Raw genomic sequence first — 15377 nt, 5'->3', positions numbered from 1 at the left:
TGAAACCCTGAAGCCAGTAACCCTGGGACAGGTACCAGAGAGCCTGGACTGACGCTAGCAAACACCAGAGTTTCTCTTGGCTCAACAGAAGCATGTCTGCACATTTATCTCCAGAAGCATCTCATTAAAATGAGATGTGAATCACAGAGATAAGTGATTAACTGAAGAGATAAGCTTATCACATATACTGAATTTACATGAGTATTGGACTTCTGCCTTCATCAGACTGCTTATGACTTACCCTCTAGCTATAACTGAGGCTCTGGTGTTGCGAAGATTATTATTACTCATCCTTATGGAGTCAGTAGCAAATTTAGCTGTAAATACATTTGTCTGCAGTAGCTAAAAATGCCATCTCTTCACCTCAATTTAGCGTCTTACTTTCACAGTCCCTGAAGTCTCTAAATGGAGACCAGTCTCCTCTGTGAGAAGAGTCACACGAATCAAACACAACCTTCTGTGGCTAGAAATAGTGCTGAATCCCTTCGCTCTGAACTTGGCTTCTCATGCCAGCGCTAGGGGCTGGCTGTGGGCTTCATCTCTGAGGTGGTGACAGCACTGGCAGAGATCTGCCTCACGCTGTATCAGCACAAGTTCTCTCCCTCTCCACCAGTGACTTGGGGCTGGCGATCTTCAAGGAGTCTACAAGTTTTTGTGCTGGCCTCCAAGTGCTTTACTCATATATGGAAGTATCACTCACCATCAGGCAGTGCTGCTCAGTGAGCTGGCCCCTGGACTTCAGGGATCCCTGGTTATTATCATACAGCATGTATACACAGCCTTTGCAGCATCAGAAATCAAGATTATCAACTTTTAGAGGCAAAGAAAGGGAATGAACAAGACTGTGGCTCTATAAAAAACCACGACTACTTTTGTCACTCAACCATGTAGCTCCCAAGGCTCTTGTCTTGCTTCCTTGCTCCTGCCTTGCCCAGTCTGTAAGAATTTAACAGCTCCTGAGAAACAGTGGAATCCCCATGGTGCAAACTGGAAAGAAGACCAGGTCTGCCTACAGACTTACTATGTGACTTCAGCTAAGGCGTATCACCATACACTTATCTCCTTTAATAAATAGGAAAACGAGACGCCCTCCTCCCCACCCCACAGCATGCACTTTGAGAGCTGTACAAACATGTGCGTAATTACTCAGTGCTTGCCACATACACGCGCCATACCCAGACATCCAGAACTTTCTTCCTAAAAGTCACTATTTTTAAAACAAAACAAATGGTTTGCCCCCAACTTTGCTTTTTTTTCCTACTGTGTTAAAAAGAACAAAAAAAAAAAAGTTGTTTCATAATTGCTATTACAGAAGAGGCTTGCATTACAGTTTCCAGCACCCACACAGTTAAGACCTCATTCACCTCAGGTACAAGAACCCATGTGCTGACTTTGAATATATACCTTACAATTTCCGACTCAATTAACATACAGCAGCTAATCATTCCCTTTGTAATATATTAGTGGCTGTTTGCCTTTCTGCATCGTTGGCTTTTCCCCTTTATTCCCACTGGTTTGAAAGCGGTTGTCATGAATAAATCTAGCACCTACAGCCACGGCTTCCTGCTTTAGAAAGCTCAAGAGAGAGAAAATTAATTAGAAAAATGAAAGCCTTTTTTGCATGATATCCAAACCTTGGATCCTAATCCAAACCGCCTGTAATTTAAAAAGCAGAATATACACCACAGGTATCTTGGCTGGCTGCACCAAGGCTGAAGTTTAATGGTGTCTTGCTCAGAGCCAACGTTAGGACATTGCCAACCATTTACTTTAATTTAACGAGTCCCCAGCACACACAGCATACCTAACACCCAGTTTCCCTTATGATGCCCACCCCTTTTCCAAGAAAAACAACCTAAAGCCTTCTGGTTATCAAGGGGACTCCAAAAAAAAAAAAAAAGAAATTGACTCCCTTTTTCCCTCTCACCAGCTGATTATGCTGGCTGTTCTGAGCCATCTGACTGCGATCATCCCACGTTTGACAGTGGCCACTAGTCTTCTTTGCCCAAATAACCCCTAATTTATACCAACAGGAACATCAACATTGTCAATAAACTGTCCCTTTCCCTTCCAGAGAGGGGAAAGGACTGTGACCATTTATCCCTGGGCTACAGATGAGTTGTGCCATGCAGGGTCAGCCAGCCTGCTCTGTCTCACCTGCACAGCACACCTAGCCCACAAACCTCATCCTTCTCCAGCAGAAAAAACCCCAGTTGGCTATCCTTTTCCACCAAATACTTCTATAGCTGAAAGCTCTTGTGTGTTCTGCAGTGCCAAACGCTTCGTAGCACGGGAGTCTGTGGCCACCCACAGTATATTCAAATGCACAAACGAGCCAAGAAGCTTTGCATAAACAACTTGGTACAATGTGCTGAGATGCTGCTGTATTTCTGCATGACAAGCTCATTACCATTTGGCCTCAGCTTATGCTGATGTACAGTGGAAAAGAAAAGGGAGAGAGACTCTTCACAGTTACATTAATTTCCTTTTATTTAATAAAAAACAGTATCAGATTAAAAATACAAACACTTCGGGTGATTATCCAGCGTTTTCCCCTGTGTGCCTCATAGAGCTCAAACCAACCAAGGATTGGGAGGAAAAAAAAGAACAAAAACAAACAAAAAAAATAACACCAAACAATTTTGGCCGGAGCTGTAAAATAATGTTGCACCAATTAAATTACACCAAATATATTATTATACCTTTGAAATGGCTTTCAGACCAATAAATAAAAAAAAAAGAGACAAATTCAAATAAAAAAGTCAACTTTGTATTACAAAAAAATTAAATAAAAATCACAACACTAATAATAACAATGTGCAGTCAAGTTTGTTTTCTTTTTTCTTCTCTGCTAGGAATGATAACATGCCAGTAAACATGTAACATGCCAGTAACATGCCAGTAAATCCCTACGTAACATTTCCAGTTTGGCAGCAAGCAGTCACTCACTCATTCACATTTGTACACAAAGAAGCAGGCCTGGGCAAAAGCCTCAGGAGGTAGGAGCCTTTGGTGCTCCTCACTTCCCGGCCACGGCTGGCTGAGTTCCCTTCCCTTCATCCTAAAACCTCTCTAAATGCATTCACCAGATCTGCAGGGAAGGTGTCAATCAGCGCAACCCCACCAAAGTGATGCTCCATCATGCCAACAGGACAGCACTGATTTACACTAGCTGAGGATCTGGCTCTCATGGTCTTGGTCACCAGTTAAATGCCGTGGCTGCAAAGCAAATCATCCTTGTTTCAGACAGGCCATGGAGACTACATCCAGTTGTTTTAAAATGCACCACAGCAAACTTGTTAACTTAATACACTGCAAAATGGGGTGTTGATATGGGACGGGCTAAAAGAGCACATGCAGGGCCTGTGAGAAAATAGGACAGCTGAGTATCATACAGAGAGGTACACATCTGTAGAGAAAAGACCCGCAGTTGCCCTTCCTGAGCCAAAGTCCAATTGACTGCATGACAGTACGTCTCTCATAAATTTCATGGTATTGATGCTGTTTATTCCAGGGCCAAATTTGGTCCAGTGTTTCACAATTAGTAAAGGTACTCCATAGAGGCAGTTTCACTGATTTAAGGAGCTCATCTTTATGCTAGGCAGCCCAGCTGATTTTTAGGAGGCACCAGCAGACTTAAGTACCATGATATGCCGAATGAGGAATCTGCAAGTAAAATAGCTCCTTGCCCTAGACACCAGTCATTTATGGGGTTATCCCCAGCTCCCAGGGAGTCCCCAGAGGAACTCTATTCTGTTTCCTTGTGTCACTTAGGATTTGGGACACAGTGGGCCAAATTCTGCTTCCAGTTACAGGGTAGGAGTGAGAACAGAGCTTGCCCCTGGGCATATGTGTAGACATAAGTTTTGCAGCTGTGGATCATTTGACATCATAGGCTGAAACCTGCCACTGACTCACACCAGTACACCTCCAAGAAAGCCAGGGGCTATGTGCTCATGGAAATGAGACTGAAATGGGCCTTAAGATTCCAGTTTGCCCAGGCCTGTCAAACACACAGTGCCTTTCTGACATAGGCTTACATTCAGGTAATCCAGTAGACCCATGTGGTACCTTTATGGGAGTTGAAGCCTTCAGTCTGGATAGTGAGTTGTTTGAGAACACAAACCCATATCCTACTTATTTTTTTTTTCAAACTGGTATCATTGCACACGCAGTACCAGCTACACTATACAGAGAGAGGCCCACAGTTTAATGCTATGTTATCAAATCTACCATTATCATTTCATCGCTCAACTCTTTCCGTTCCATTACTACTAACTAGAAACATTTTCATTTGGAAAAAGGCATCTTCCCACTAACTTTCTGACCTCTATCCATTTCCTACATGCTACAATCTTTTCTTTACCTAACATCCTGGTTGCAAACTACCTGTTACCCTCAAATACTGTAAGGTGGTACCTTGCTGACAGCAACTGAACTCTAGATTGGAGGGTCAGTTAACCCTTAAGACCCTTTGTTAGATCCATCTTTGTCTGGGCATTCATCTGGCTGGCCATTTTGAGAGGCACAGACTGAACAGAGAGGCTGAAATGCCTTAAAAGGCCATTTAGCAGCTGATAACATACATCCATTCCTTCCAGTTCCCATTAACATTTCTGTGACTGTTTTTGCTGGTAGGAGTGGTAGTTGCAAACAATCTGAGGGCCTCCTGCTTGCTGAAGAGGGAGGGATCAGATCTGAAAGCCTGTTCCACTGCTTGTCCACATACACGTTGTGAGGTTATTCTAGGGTGAGTCTCTCAAATTATCTGTCTCAGAAAGCATTCAGAACCTCTCATGCCACCCTGGTGGAAGGGACCGTGGTGACCACCTAGCCAGGCCTCCTGCATAATGCTAGCCAAAGGCTCCCAATGTGCAATGACTGTATCCAGACAAATAACTTCAGGGAGAAACAACGGCTTTCTAAAAGACATTCAAATTTGACTTGAAGAATTCAGCTCATCTCTTGATAAAGCTAATCTAGTATCAATTACAAACCTCCCAGAACATGTGCCGCTCACTTCCAGTTTTAATTCTGTCTAGCCTTGACTTTGAGCTATGAAGTCTTGATGCTTTTGTCTGCTAGATCCTGATGTGCTTTCACCAAGTATACAAAGACCAAAGGTTTTTCTCTGGTCAGGTAGGTAATTTGAGGACACAACATTAGAGAAGTGTGAGATGGCTTTGGGGCTACTTTACTAGGAGTTCAGCTAAGATACAGCCAACTCCTTTGAAGCAAAATCTACCACTGTCAGCAGATCAGTGACCTGGCTTACTCCATCACAAAGGTACACAGAAATCTCTCTTCCCTCTTTTCATCTTCCCTCTGCTAGTTGAGTTTGTTGCAGATCTCTAGGGCTTTCTTGTAGACCTGAGTCACATCATCCATATCTGCGAGAAGGGAAAAACTGCTGTCCCCCAGACGGTTGCGATAACGCTTTAGATACTGTGGCCGTGGTCGGTTCTGAATTCCTTCGAAGTCTTGGATCTGGAGGAAATTTTCAGCAGAGACACAGCTCCGTATCCTCTGTCTGTTTGGCCTGTTCTCTTGCAAATCCAGCAAATCAAAGGAGTCACTGGACAAAATACTGTCATCACTAATCACGCTAGAGGGGCGACTGTAACTTCGAGGTAATACATCTCCAGGCAGGACCACCTCTTCCATAGCCTCCAGCGTTGGTGTATCAGGGCTAATCAAAGCAGATTCAGTGCTGCTGGTAGAATACTTGCTGTTATGTTTTAAGATGCCCTTACGCCTGCAGGAATGGCTATAAGACCCATTTCTGGATGACTCAGTGACCCCTGGAGAAGTGTCACTATTTACTGTCTCATCATTATTGTCCAAGAGTTCAGAAGATTCACTTCGTTCTGGAGAAGAGTAATAGCCAGACTCCCTCTGCTGAGTCTTCTTTAATATTCCTTTTTTTGGCATTAGTGAAGACTGCTTAGTGCCGTATTTACCCACTACCTCTCCCTCCACAACACTTTTAATGGCTATGCCAGTCCTACACAACTCTTGCTCCAGTTTAAAAGCAGAGGGTAACACTGGGCTGACCACTCCTTCAATGAAACCTGCACTGTGAGATCGATGTTCGCTGTTGCTCCTTTTCTTCAGGATGCCTTTAGGTCTCTTGGAGGTGGGTTTGGATGTATTTTCAGTTCCTCCTTCCTGGATGGACTGTGCAATGTCATTTTCCTTTTTTGACTTTTTCAGAGACCTTTGTCTCTCTAGTGTGACTTCAGGACCTTTGGGCTTAGAAAGGCACTTCATTTTGGTATCAGTCTCTGGTTGGAGGCCAGTAGAACGGTGATGCCAATCAATGAACCTTGCTAACAACGGGGACTCGGAGTCCCTCATGGCATCACAGTTGCAAACACTACTCTTATAGCCCCAGTTCACCCACCAGTGGTTGGCAATGTCTTCAATGGTTGCTCGACGTTCAGGGTTCACCATCAGCATCCATCTGATAAGACCACGAGCATCTATGGACAAAGAATGGAATATAACATATTAAGGTATGGACATTCTTAGTTCCGCAAGTTTAAAATCTAAGTGTGAAGCCAATCAAATGAGCAACAATAATGCTTCTTACAACAGGAAAAGGGAAAGAGGGCAAAGCTTTGGCCATCAGTCAACACCAGAAAATGGATTTGAATACTAGTTCTTATCAGAAGAATATGATTCACCCCAAGAAATGTACACTGGGTTATCAAATTAATACTCATACTGTATTAGTCAGTGATTAGTTCCATATTACTGAAAGAAGTCAGCAACCTATTGACTTTAATAATTGCAAATCTTAGAGGAAAACAAAGGGGAATAGGGATAGCGTAAATGATCTACACATTACTGCTTTCACACTTACTTTTTCCATAAACACTGTAGTCTTCTGTATATTTTAAAGGTATATTTTCAAATGATACAATATTTGTTTAAATATAACATATATACAAATTTTTAAGGCTGTACGGAGTCATTATAATCATGGACTTACTTGATGCTATTCTGTCAGGTGACTGCTTAATGTGTTAACCTCCAAGTAAAAGTAAATGTGAACACAGTGGCATCAATTCAGATTTTGGCTTGCCTTCTTGAATAAGAGACTGCATTGCTCTAACCATTCATGTTCTCTCTGCTAGTGATATACCACAGTGTAGCTAGCGAGGACTGATCTGTACCAGTATGTTGTATCAGTTTACAGCTTGTCTGAACAATTCCACTTGCAATAGCTAACAGACGTTTTCCACTATCATAGATCTGGTTAAAAGAGCCTGTTACAGCTTCCTCAAGGCAATAAAATCTATCTGCTACAAAACTTTAATTTCAAAAGGGCTTTTGGTAAATGCTGCACCCAGATAGAAATTGATAGCGAACAAAACCAATGGAGGAATGAGGTATTTTTTTTTCTTCGTCACTCTAATGACACCAAAACATGTCAGAAGGGGCCAGGCAAACCCTCCATTATGAACTCCTGTCAGCTCAATACGTTGCCCTCACTCCTTTTTTGTACCTGAGGTCTGTGTTGGCTCACGATACTCTCCACTGCTGATCTGCCTGATGAGATTTTTGTGATCGAAGCCATCAAAGGGCATTGTTCCATAAACCAGAGTGTAAAGCAATACACCAAGGGCCCAGCTGTCAACCTGAAATACAGAGGCAACCCATGTGAAGCCCAGGAAAGCTGATCCCCACCCTTCTCCTTGCCATTATCACCACAACAGCAGCATCACATCCAGCTGTGCCTACTAATGGGCAAACCTGTATCTAACATCTGACTAACCACAGACAAAGCACATGAAAGCAAATGAAGGGAGCTTGAGAACTCACAGTATAGGAGAGACCCAACCAAACCCACATGTGAAATAACACTAGCATTAAGACTAAACCTCAAGAACACCATCACCAAAGACATCCCCATACCACCACAGAAAAAGGGACCCTTCTTACCTCTGGGCCTCTGTAAGGTCGTCCATTAACTATTTCAGGGGAAGCATACAGTGGGCTTCCACAAAAGGTCTGCAGAAACTTGTCTTTGTGGTAAAGGTTGGAGAGACCAAAATCAGCAATCTGCAAAAAGAATTGCACAAGGCATCTGTAGTATTAATGTTATCTTAACGCAACAGAAAATCCTTTATCAGGAAAGACTTAGCTATATTTGTCCCTGCTGGAGGGCAGGGATCTCGACATGGAAAATCTCTCAGGTTCTATGGTCAACCCATTATTCTATGATTTTTTTACTTTTCTCTCTAAAGATCCTCCAGAGAAGGAGAAGGGTCCCTAGGTTAAATCCCCCAGATTAGGAACAAGAATGCTTTGGTTCCATTCCCAGACAGGTCACTGAGTGACTACACAACCATCAGTCAGTAATTTTATCCTGGATGAACTGCATATACTTGCAAAGACAATATTATACTGGGAGGCACTGGGCCTGCTGGCTACTGACTGCTCTTCACCTTCTACAGTCAGTAGGAAAGGAAAGAAAAGCAGAAAGTACTACCGTTCTTACCACACGCATGCAAGCCAAGAGCCAAGACCTTTAAATCCAACAGGAGGAGTGAAACACAAGTGTGACAGGAAACTGAGCTTTACAGAAGAAAGTGGTTTTTGAAATTATCTGGAATTTAGCTACAGTTGAAGGGGGAAAAGTGGGGAACTCTCTGAATCTTCCAGATTCAGGGACTCCAGCTGAGGAATCTGAGCTGTTAAGCACGTGAGATGTCTATCATGAGATAATAAACACAAGTCTGGTTCCTAACTGGAAACAATAGGCCCAAATCCGGCTTTCCCAACACAAACAAAACTTCCCCTGAGACTTTGGGAATTTTTCCTATGTAGGAATTGCAGGATCAGGTCCAAACATTTTGTTTACTTCAATTCTCTGGTTTTGTTCTTACAAAACAAAGGCTGAGGATAGCAACACTACTCCCACAACCTCTGCATTTCCTTTGTTTCTCTAGCACAAGGCAACATATCTCAATTTTTATCTTCTTTAAAACCCAAACACTTCTGATTCCCAGAGATACTTTTATTACTGCTCACTATTGACATAAGGTGTACATAAAAGACTAGCATTAAAAGCCCAGGCATTAAAGAAGTATTATAGCTGTAAGAGACAGGACTTCTCTCTGGGTTTTCTTCACCTTATTTGGTCTTTTATACCAGAAAGATATTAAATTCGAGAAATTATCACAAGATAAATATCAAGAAAATACAAATCGAACAGAAAAGGATTTACCAGCAGCATCATTCATTCCTGCTTTCTAAAATGCACCTCATCAGTGCCTCTAATACCTGTTTTAATTGCAATGTCTAGTGAACTCTTGGGAGACATAAAGTCTTTGTCTCTACTATCTAAACTCCTATAGACACACCTAAAAAATGTCACAGTTGAGACCAAAATGAACAAAGCTGGTGATGTATGGAGAGAAGTTCCCAATTTTCTTTCTCTAACCCAAAACAGAAATACTTTCATATTACAAATAAAAACATTTTAAAAAACTATCACTTTCACAGAATTTTTAAAGTCATAGACCAAATATGAGATTTCATGTTTTGCCTTATTTTATTTTGATGTTCTGCAGGTGTTCCACTGACAATTTGGACTCATGCTATCCTGCTCAAAGAGCATCTGACTCGTTTTCATTAAAGTTAATGTATCTCCCCATGTCCATTCATAGTTTGCATTCACTCAGTCCCTGAGACAGTGTATTATCAACCCGCAACAGAAAATTCAACCCTTAAATAAATGTGGTTTGTAAAAATCTTCATTGTATGGCTGGAATGTCATTGAAAACAGCTGGTGTACAATTGCAGTCTGCAAACATATTCTCATGGCTCAGATTGCACTTAATTGCCCTAAATTCCACTTTCTTATCAAATCACCCTGCCTGGCTTGCAGGAAGTTGGTTTTAAGCCTTATGAAGTGTGCCCTGTCAATCAGGGGAAGAATGGGATCATCTGAAGTGTTAAAAATTCCTGCTGGTCACAGAGTTTTATTTTAGTTCAGGATGCAGCTAAGACAAGGACAAACACTACACAGTGTGATTCCTTAAGAAAATACATTCCCTTAACACCATGGAATGTATAAAATGCGTGTGGATGTGCATGAATATATATATAGGGACACACATACCATTGTTCACACTAAGAAACTCTCAGACTTGGGCATTCATGTTTTCATTTTGACCATTCCGGAAAAGAGTATTTATGTTACAGTCCACTCCCATACTCACAGACTGATGTTTATCAGCTTTTCCCATTAAAACTGTCATGCCCCCCAAAACAAGATTAATAGAAGCCAACATTACTTCATGTTCTTGGCACTTAAATAGACCTAAGGCATCAAGTCAAAAAAACTTCCTAAATTAGGAGGAGCAAGGAAATTGACTTTTATTCCACTCGCTTCAGGAGGTGTATGTTTCATATTTACTGTTAACTATGATAAACCAGATGTAGTTTACCGTTTAAGTGTGGACTATAAATTCCATGCAGTTCACACTCATGGAAATTGTCAGTTTTATCCCACTTAAGAATCTGTCCCTCTGTACTGTAGACAGAGAAATAATTAGGTCTCTTAAAGCAAATGAAACGTATGTGCAGTCAGTGAGACTTCCAGCAAGGTAAATCCCAATTACATATACTTACTCTGTAAATATGAAACCCTCATGGGTTTTTAGTGGTTAGTCTGCTTGGTGTCCCCTTACCAGCCCAAGAGAAAGCGCAGTTACTAGGATTATGTTACTATTATACTTGCATTTTTCTCTCATTCTATCAATTTGGGGTTGATCATACAGTTTACGTCAACGTCTGCTAGACATCTCTTTTAGGTGCAATTCCTAGCCCAGGATCCTCCACAGCCCTGCTGTGAACAATGAGGCCCCCTTCATTGTGCCAGGTTACATGACAGAGGTATCCTTGTGGATAGGTTGGGAAACAAGGCAGGGACACAGTATTTGGATAGGCCAACGTGAAGCACTAATTCCCTGGCTGCAGCACTGGGCAGCAGTTTCTCTCCACCTCCCTGCATGCAGTTTTGGAGAGAGCTGAAGGGCTTGGGGATGTGAGGTCCTCATCATGCCAAATTGCATGAGCTATGGGTGAATGGAGGCAGCTACATCCTCACCCCACAGCTATTTCTTCTAGTAAGTTCATACCTACAATGAACCAAAATCTAGTATCTTCAGTCCTTTTTAAAACTAATGAAGAGAAAAAAGCACTACAAGAAGGCTTTCTGAAGACCACCAAAGGCAGATGCCTAAAGCCATCACGAATCTCTTCCCAAAAAGGGCTTTCTAACTCACCAACTCAGGGAAGCAATTTGGAGCTACTTTAGCCCTAGTGCTTGTCTGACCCTGCCACCTCCAGCTGTGTTAGGATTATGAACAATGATATCCTTTCGATGGGATGAAAATGACAGAGGCTGCTGTGCCACTGCAGGGTGGGGGCAGTAGCTGTACCCACCCCAGGGCAAGAAGGGGCAGCTCCGAGTTACCTGAGCTGGAGGATCAGTCACCAAGTGCAGAACAGAGTAAATTCTAAGGTGAACTGTGCTGTCAGCAGCTGGCACGTGAATGTGAGGAAGGAGAGGCTTGTACATGCTGCAGAAACCCTTACTTCATTGCCACATTATTTCTTTAAAGAACATGGCACCATGAGTAAGGTAAGAAAGCAAAGAACGCTCTTCTGCCCTAAAAGGCTGCAGTGTTTTAGGAAGGTTTAGCTCTAGGATTGTGCCCCAGTACTGACTTCCACAAACAGGGCAAGTCCCAGGAGAAGCATTCACACTCAGGGTTTCTGCTACACAGTTGGGTGCGTATCTGGGGAGCAAGACAATTTACTGTTTGATTAATTGGCTGGATGAATTCCTTGTACCCCATGGATCTGTGTGCATGTTCAGCCTCACAAGTGTTTAGAAGTCACTTTATTCACTTGTGTTTTGCTGCATTTAGGGGTTTCCAGTAATAGTTTGCAGGAAATATTACCACAAACACCAAGTCCCTGAAAAAACATAATTATATACCACAGAGCAGATTACTTTCTTCCCCTTATCACCTTCCACCTCTGGCCTGTGGACCTGCAGAACTCTTCAAATGCATAATTTTATGTCAGCTTCCAGACATTGGTGTTTCCGAGTTGCTGTACTCCAACATGACTCCATTTCCAAAGACTTTTTTTCTCACTACCATAACTCCATACACTTCTTCCTCATGACCTTCATATAATTAGCTAAGATTTAAGAATGGTTTCCAAGTTAGCATAGTATCATGTAAAATAGCTTGGGGCCATTTTCAGTCAGATAATAATTTCTAATGGATTACATGTTCCCTTCATTTCCTGTTCCAAAAGTATTACTTAAGTCACTATACACGGATCTAATTTTACAACATCTTATTTTTTCCTCACATTGCTATGACATGTTTGTGTATAGTCTAATGTACAGATCACTGGTTTCTTCAGAAACATGTATTTAATTGCAGATTGCACTCAAAACCAAAGGGATTCCTTTCATTTTCTCATTCTTAAAATCAAATTGCCAATGTTGTAAGTGCTTTGTAATCCACTGAATGAAATATAAATAATGGGACGGTACAGATAAGACTATCACTCCATTTCTAAAAAATGCCTTCCACTGAGTATTTGAAGCCATCAGTCAATACCAAACCCCAAAATGCATATTTCTTTTCTGCCTGAATAAACCATATACAAATACTGTCAGAATGAATACCTGATAATTTTACTCCTAATAAATAATTTACTATTCCATATGTGTTTCCTTGCCAACGGTTACTGTTTGGTGAAACAAAAAGAAGGAAGTAACATGGAAACGCCAGTTAACATACTCAGATCCTCAGTATCAGTGAAGTATTGGCAGTGTGCTTAACATCAAGTATTCAAAGCTGATCTTAGTCATGAGGTGTAAAAAACAGACAGCAGGGAGAAAAAGGAAAACAATACAAAAAGTCATCTCTTTAAGTAATCCAAATTCAAGCACTACTGATAGCAAGATGCACATGAAATACCAACTGCTTCCCAAGTCCTGTTTGGTTTCCAGCTTCATGAGACCCTTTGCAGAAACAGTTGTTAGAGGACAGCAAGGGAGCTTGCAGCCACCTACCCATGCCATTGCAGCCTTGCCCTCTCAAAGGTGTACCTTACAGTTGTCAGAGGAGAACCTAAGGAAAGGCTGGAAATACACAAAATACCTACAAGGCAGCTTAAACACAGTGGTTCAGGAAATAAAAGCCTTCAAGAAAAAGATGCCCAAATGACTGGATGCCCAAATGACTGGAAGGCATGTGGGCAGTCATGGCTATCTGAATTTCTTTCACAGCGGTGCCACACATTAGGGCAGCTGAAATGTATCTGTGGTTCTGAAGTCCGTGGGTCAGCTTCATGGCCTGGACCCAAACACAAAGCTACCTGTCCCTGCCCCATCCTCCCGCTCTACCCGTAGGATGATTAGACTCCCATAAAGAAGAGTGGGGAGGGAGTGGAGCCTTCTAACAAAGCACAGCTCCCTGGAGGCCTGGGAAAGTGATTGGTTTTGCATATGAGGACCACAGCGCGGAGATCCAGCCCACCGCAGCTAGCAAATTCCCCAAATTCCTCTTTTCTCTCAAGAATTCTCTGATTAGCTGGGAAGACAGCTTGGCGTGTAATGCGGAAAGAAAGGTCATTTTGCCTGCGGAAGTCTGTTTCGTATACAATGTCCTAGAAAGGCTACTTTTTTGTTTTCAGCGCTGCTGAGAACAGCTCAGGCTGCTGCAGCCAGTGTCCCGGCAGGGACAGGAGCAGGGAGGTTTGCTCTAACACTGGATGCTAACAGCAAAACGTCCAAGTATTGCATTGGATGGGCCTTCTGTAAAAGACTATTTTTAGAAACCACATATTTATGTGCCTTTAATCCACTAGTTGATCCAAGTTAGCTTCTGTCATCAGCATTACACAGATGGCAGCTACCATATGTTACTTTCCATTTCCATTGCACATCAGCTTAAAATGAAGACAATCTCTCCTGCATGCAGCGCAGAAGGCAGTGTTTGCAGCCGCATGTCTTTCAGTGAAGACAAAATGAAGATCCAGGCTATTTAGGTATCTGGCTATGCAGTGAGCTCCCTGATTACTTTGTTAATTAAAAAAAGGATGCCCAAGCATCAGCAGAAACTCCTCAGCATCCTTCCCTCTGCCTATAGATGAGTACACCGAGCCATCACATCTGGCTACACAGGGAGGAACAAAGAGGAAAGTGAAAGAGGTTCAGCTACCTGGAAACTACACTTATCTCTGTGTTATTTCTTTGTGCTACAGCTATTAAGAGAAAAAGACGACGAAGGGAAAAAAAGTCATTCCCATGCTTTCACTAGGGAGAAATGACATGGAAATGACATCACTGGCATCACTATCCAAAGCATACGTTTGTGTCTGGAGTTCCAAGGCCATTTCCTAATGAAGCACATGTGCTTTACTAGGTTTATTTTGAAACTCTATTTGCTTATTTTCCAGCCATGATCAAAAGGACATTCAGAGTGTTCTGTAGGAGGCACTTGAACCCTGTAGACCAGAAAAGTTTCTTCCTAGCCCCAGCAGCAGCCAGTAATAATATCATTCGTACAATAAACCTGACTACATGAAATGCTCTGCTATTTCCTACCAGTAAATAGATACTGCTCCGGGAATCGTGGACCTTGGGTGGCAGGACAGGGCCACTTCCCCCAGGTCACGCAAAGCTTTATTTAGCGTCTATGACCAGTGACCAGTGGTGCTCTTTCCCCAGCTTCCAAACCCCTGAGCCTCTTGCCAGAATCTGTTGCTTAGTAGTTGTTGCCATAACACTGGCTCTTCTAATTCTTTGGTTAAAAATGTTACAAAACATACAAAGCCATTCTGAGAAGCTGAGAAAAAGAATCTTACCTTAATATTAAAATTGTCATCAAGAAGGATGTTTTCCAATTTTAGGTCCCTGTGGACAACACCATTCTGAAAAAAAGGAAAAAAAAATAGGGGAGAACATGAGAAAATATTGGGCAAATTAAAGGTGAGCTGTCAGGGTGGTCTTTGCATCTACATTTCAGGACTGATTTCACTGTCATAACACTCACGGCCCAGTGACTAGTGACAGGCAATGCATTAGTCACTTGGTGTGTGGTTAAGGGAAGAATGACTGGAATCTGTCCTCCCACAAAGCCTCTAGAACAGCAGGGGGGTAGGGGAATGAAGGGCTGGGGGGTGTCTTTTTGGAACTTAATTCCAGCCTGAATCTTGCCCCCACTGCGTGAAAGCAATATATTCTTCCCAGGCACCAGAAAACAATATCTGTCAATGACGTTAGTCCTTACAAAAGCCCTCATTCCTCCAATGTGCAGCCATGTGGATTGTGG

The 15377-nt window shown here is 42.3% G+C and overlaps 1 protein-coding gene across 2 annotated transcripts in view; it reads right to left on the bottom strand.

Annotated features, from left to right (window-relative positions):
- Window positions 1-2465: 2465 nt before the first annotated feature.
- Window positions 2466-15377, bottom strand: part of NUAK1 (NUAK family kinase 1) — a 48784-nt gene continuing 35872 nt past the window's right edge. For both annotated transcript variants that reach the window (XM_061371834.1, XM_061371835.1), the window contains exons 4-7: window positions 14911-14976; window positions 7948-8067; window positions 7511-7643; window positions 2466-6482 (exon numbers count right to left, since the gene is read on the bottom strand). In XM_061371834.1, the coding sequence (XP_061227818.1) occupies window positions 5329-6482; window positions 7511-7643; window positions 7948-8067; window positions 14911-14976 (1473 nt within the window). In that variant the 3' untranslated portion in view covers window positions 2466-5328. The remainder of the gene's footprint in view (window positions 6483-7510; window positions 7644-7947; window positions 8068-14910; window positions 14977-15377) is intronic.

The sequence above is a fragment of the Neopsephotus bourkii genome, unplaced genomic scaffold (genome assembly GCF_033783945.1).
Source record: "Neopsephotus bourkii isolate Nb327-2 ecotype Australia unplaced genomic scaffold, CSIRO-AGI_Nbou_v1 NB_1589, whole genome shotgun sequence".
Taxonomy (NCBI): domain Eukaryota; kingdom Metazoa; phylum Chordata; class Aves; order Psittaciformes; family Psittacidae; genus Neopsephotus; species Neopsephotus bourkii.
Note: the sequence above shows the minus strand (reverse complement) of the source record. Positions and strands in the feature narration are given on the sequence as shown.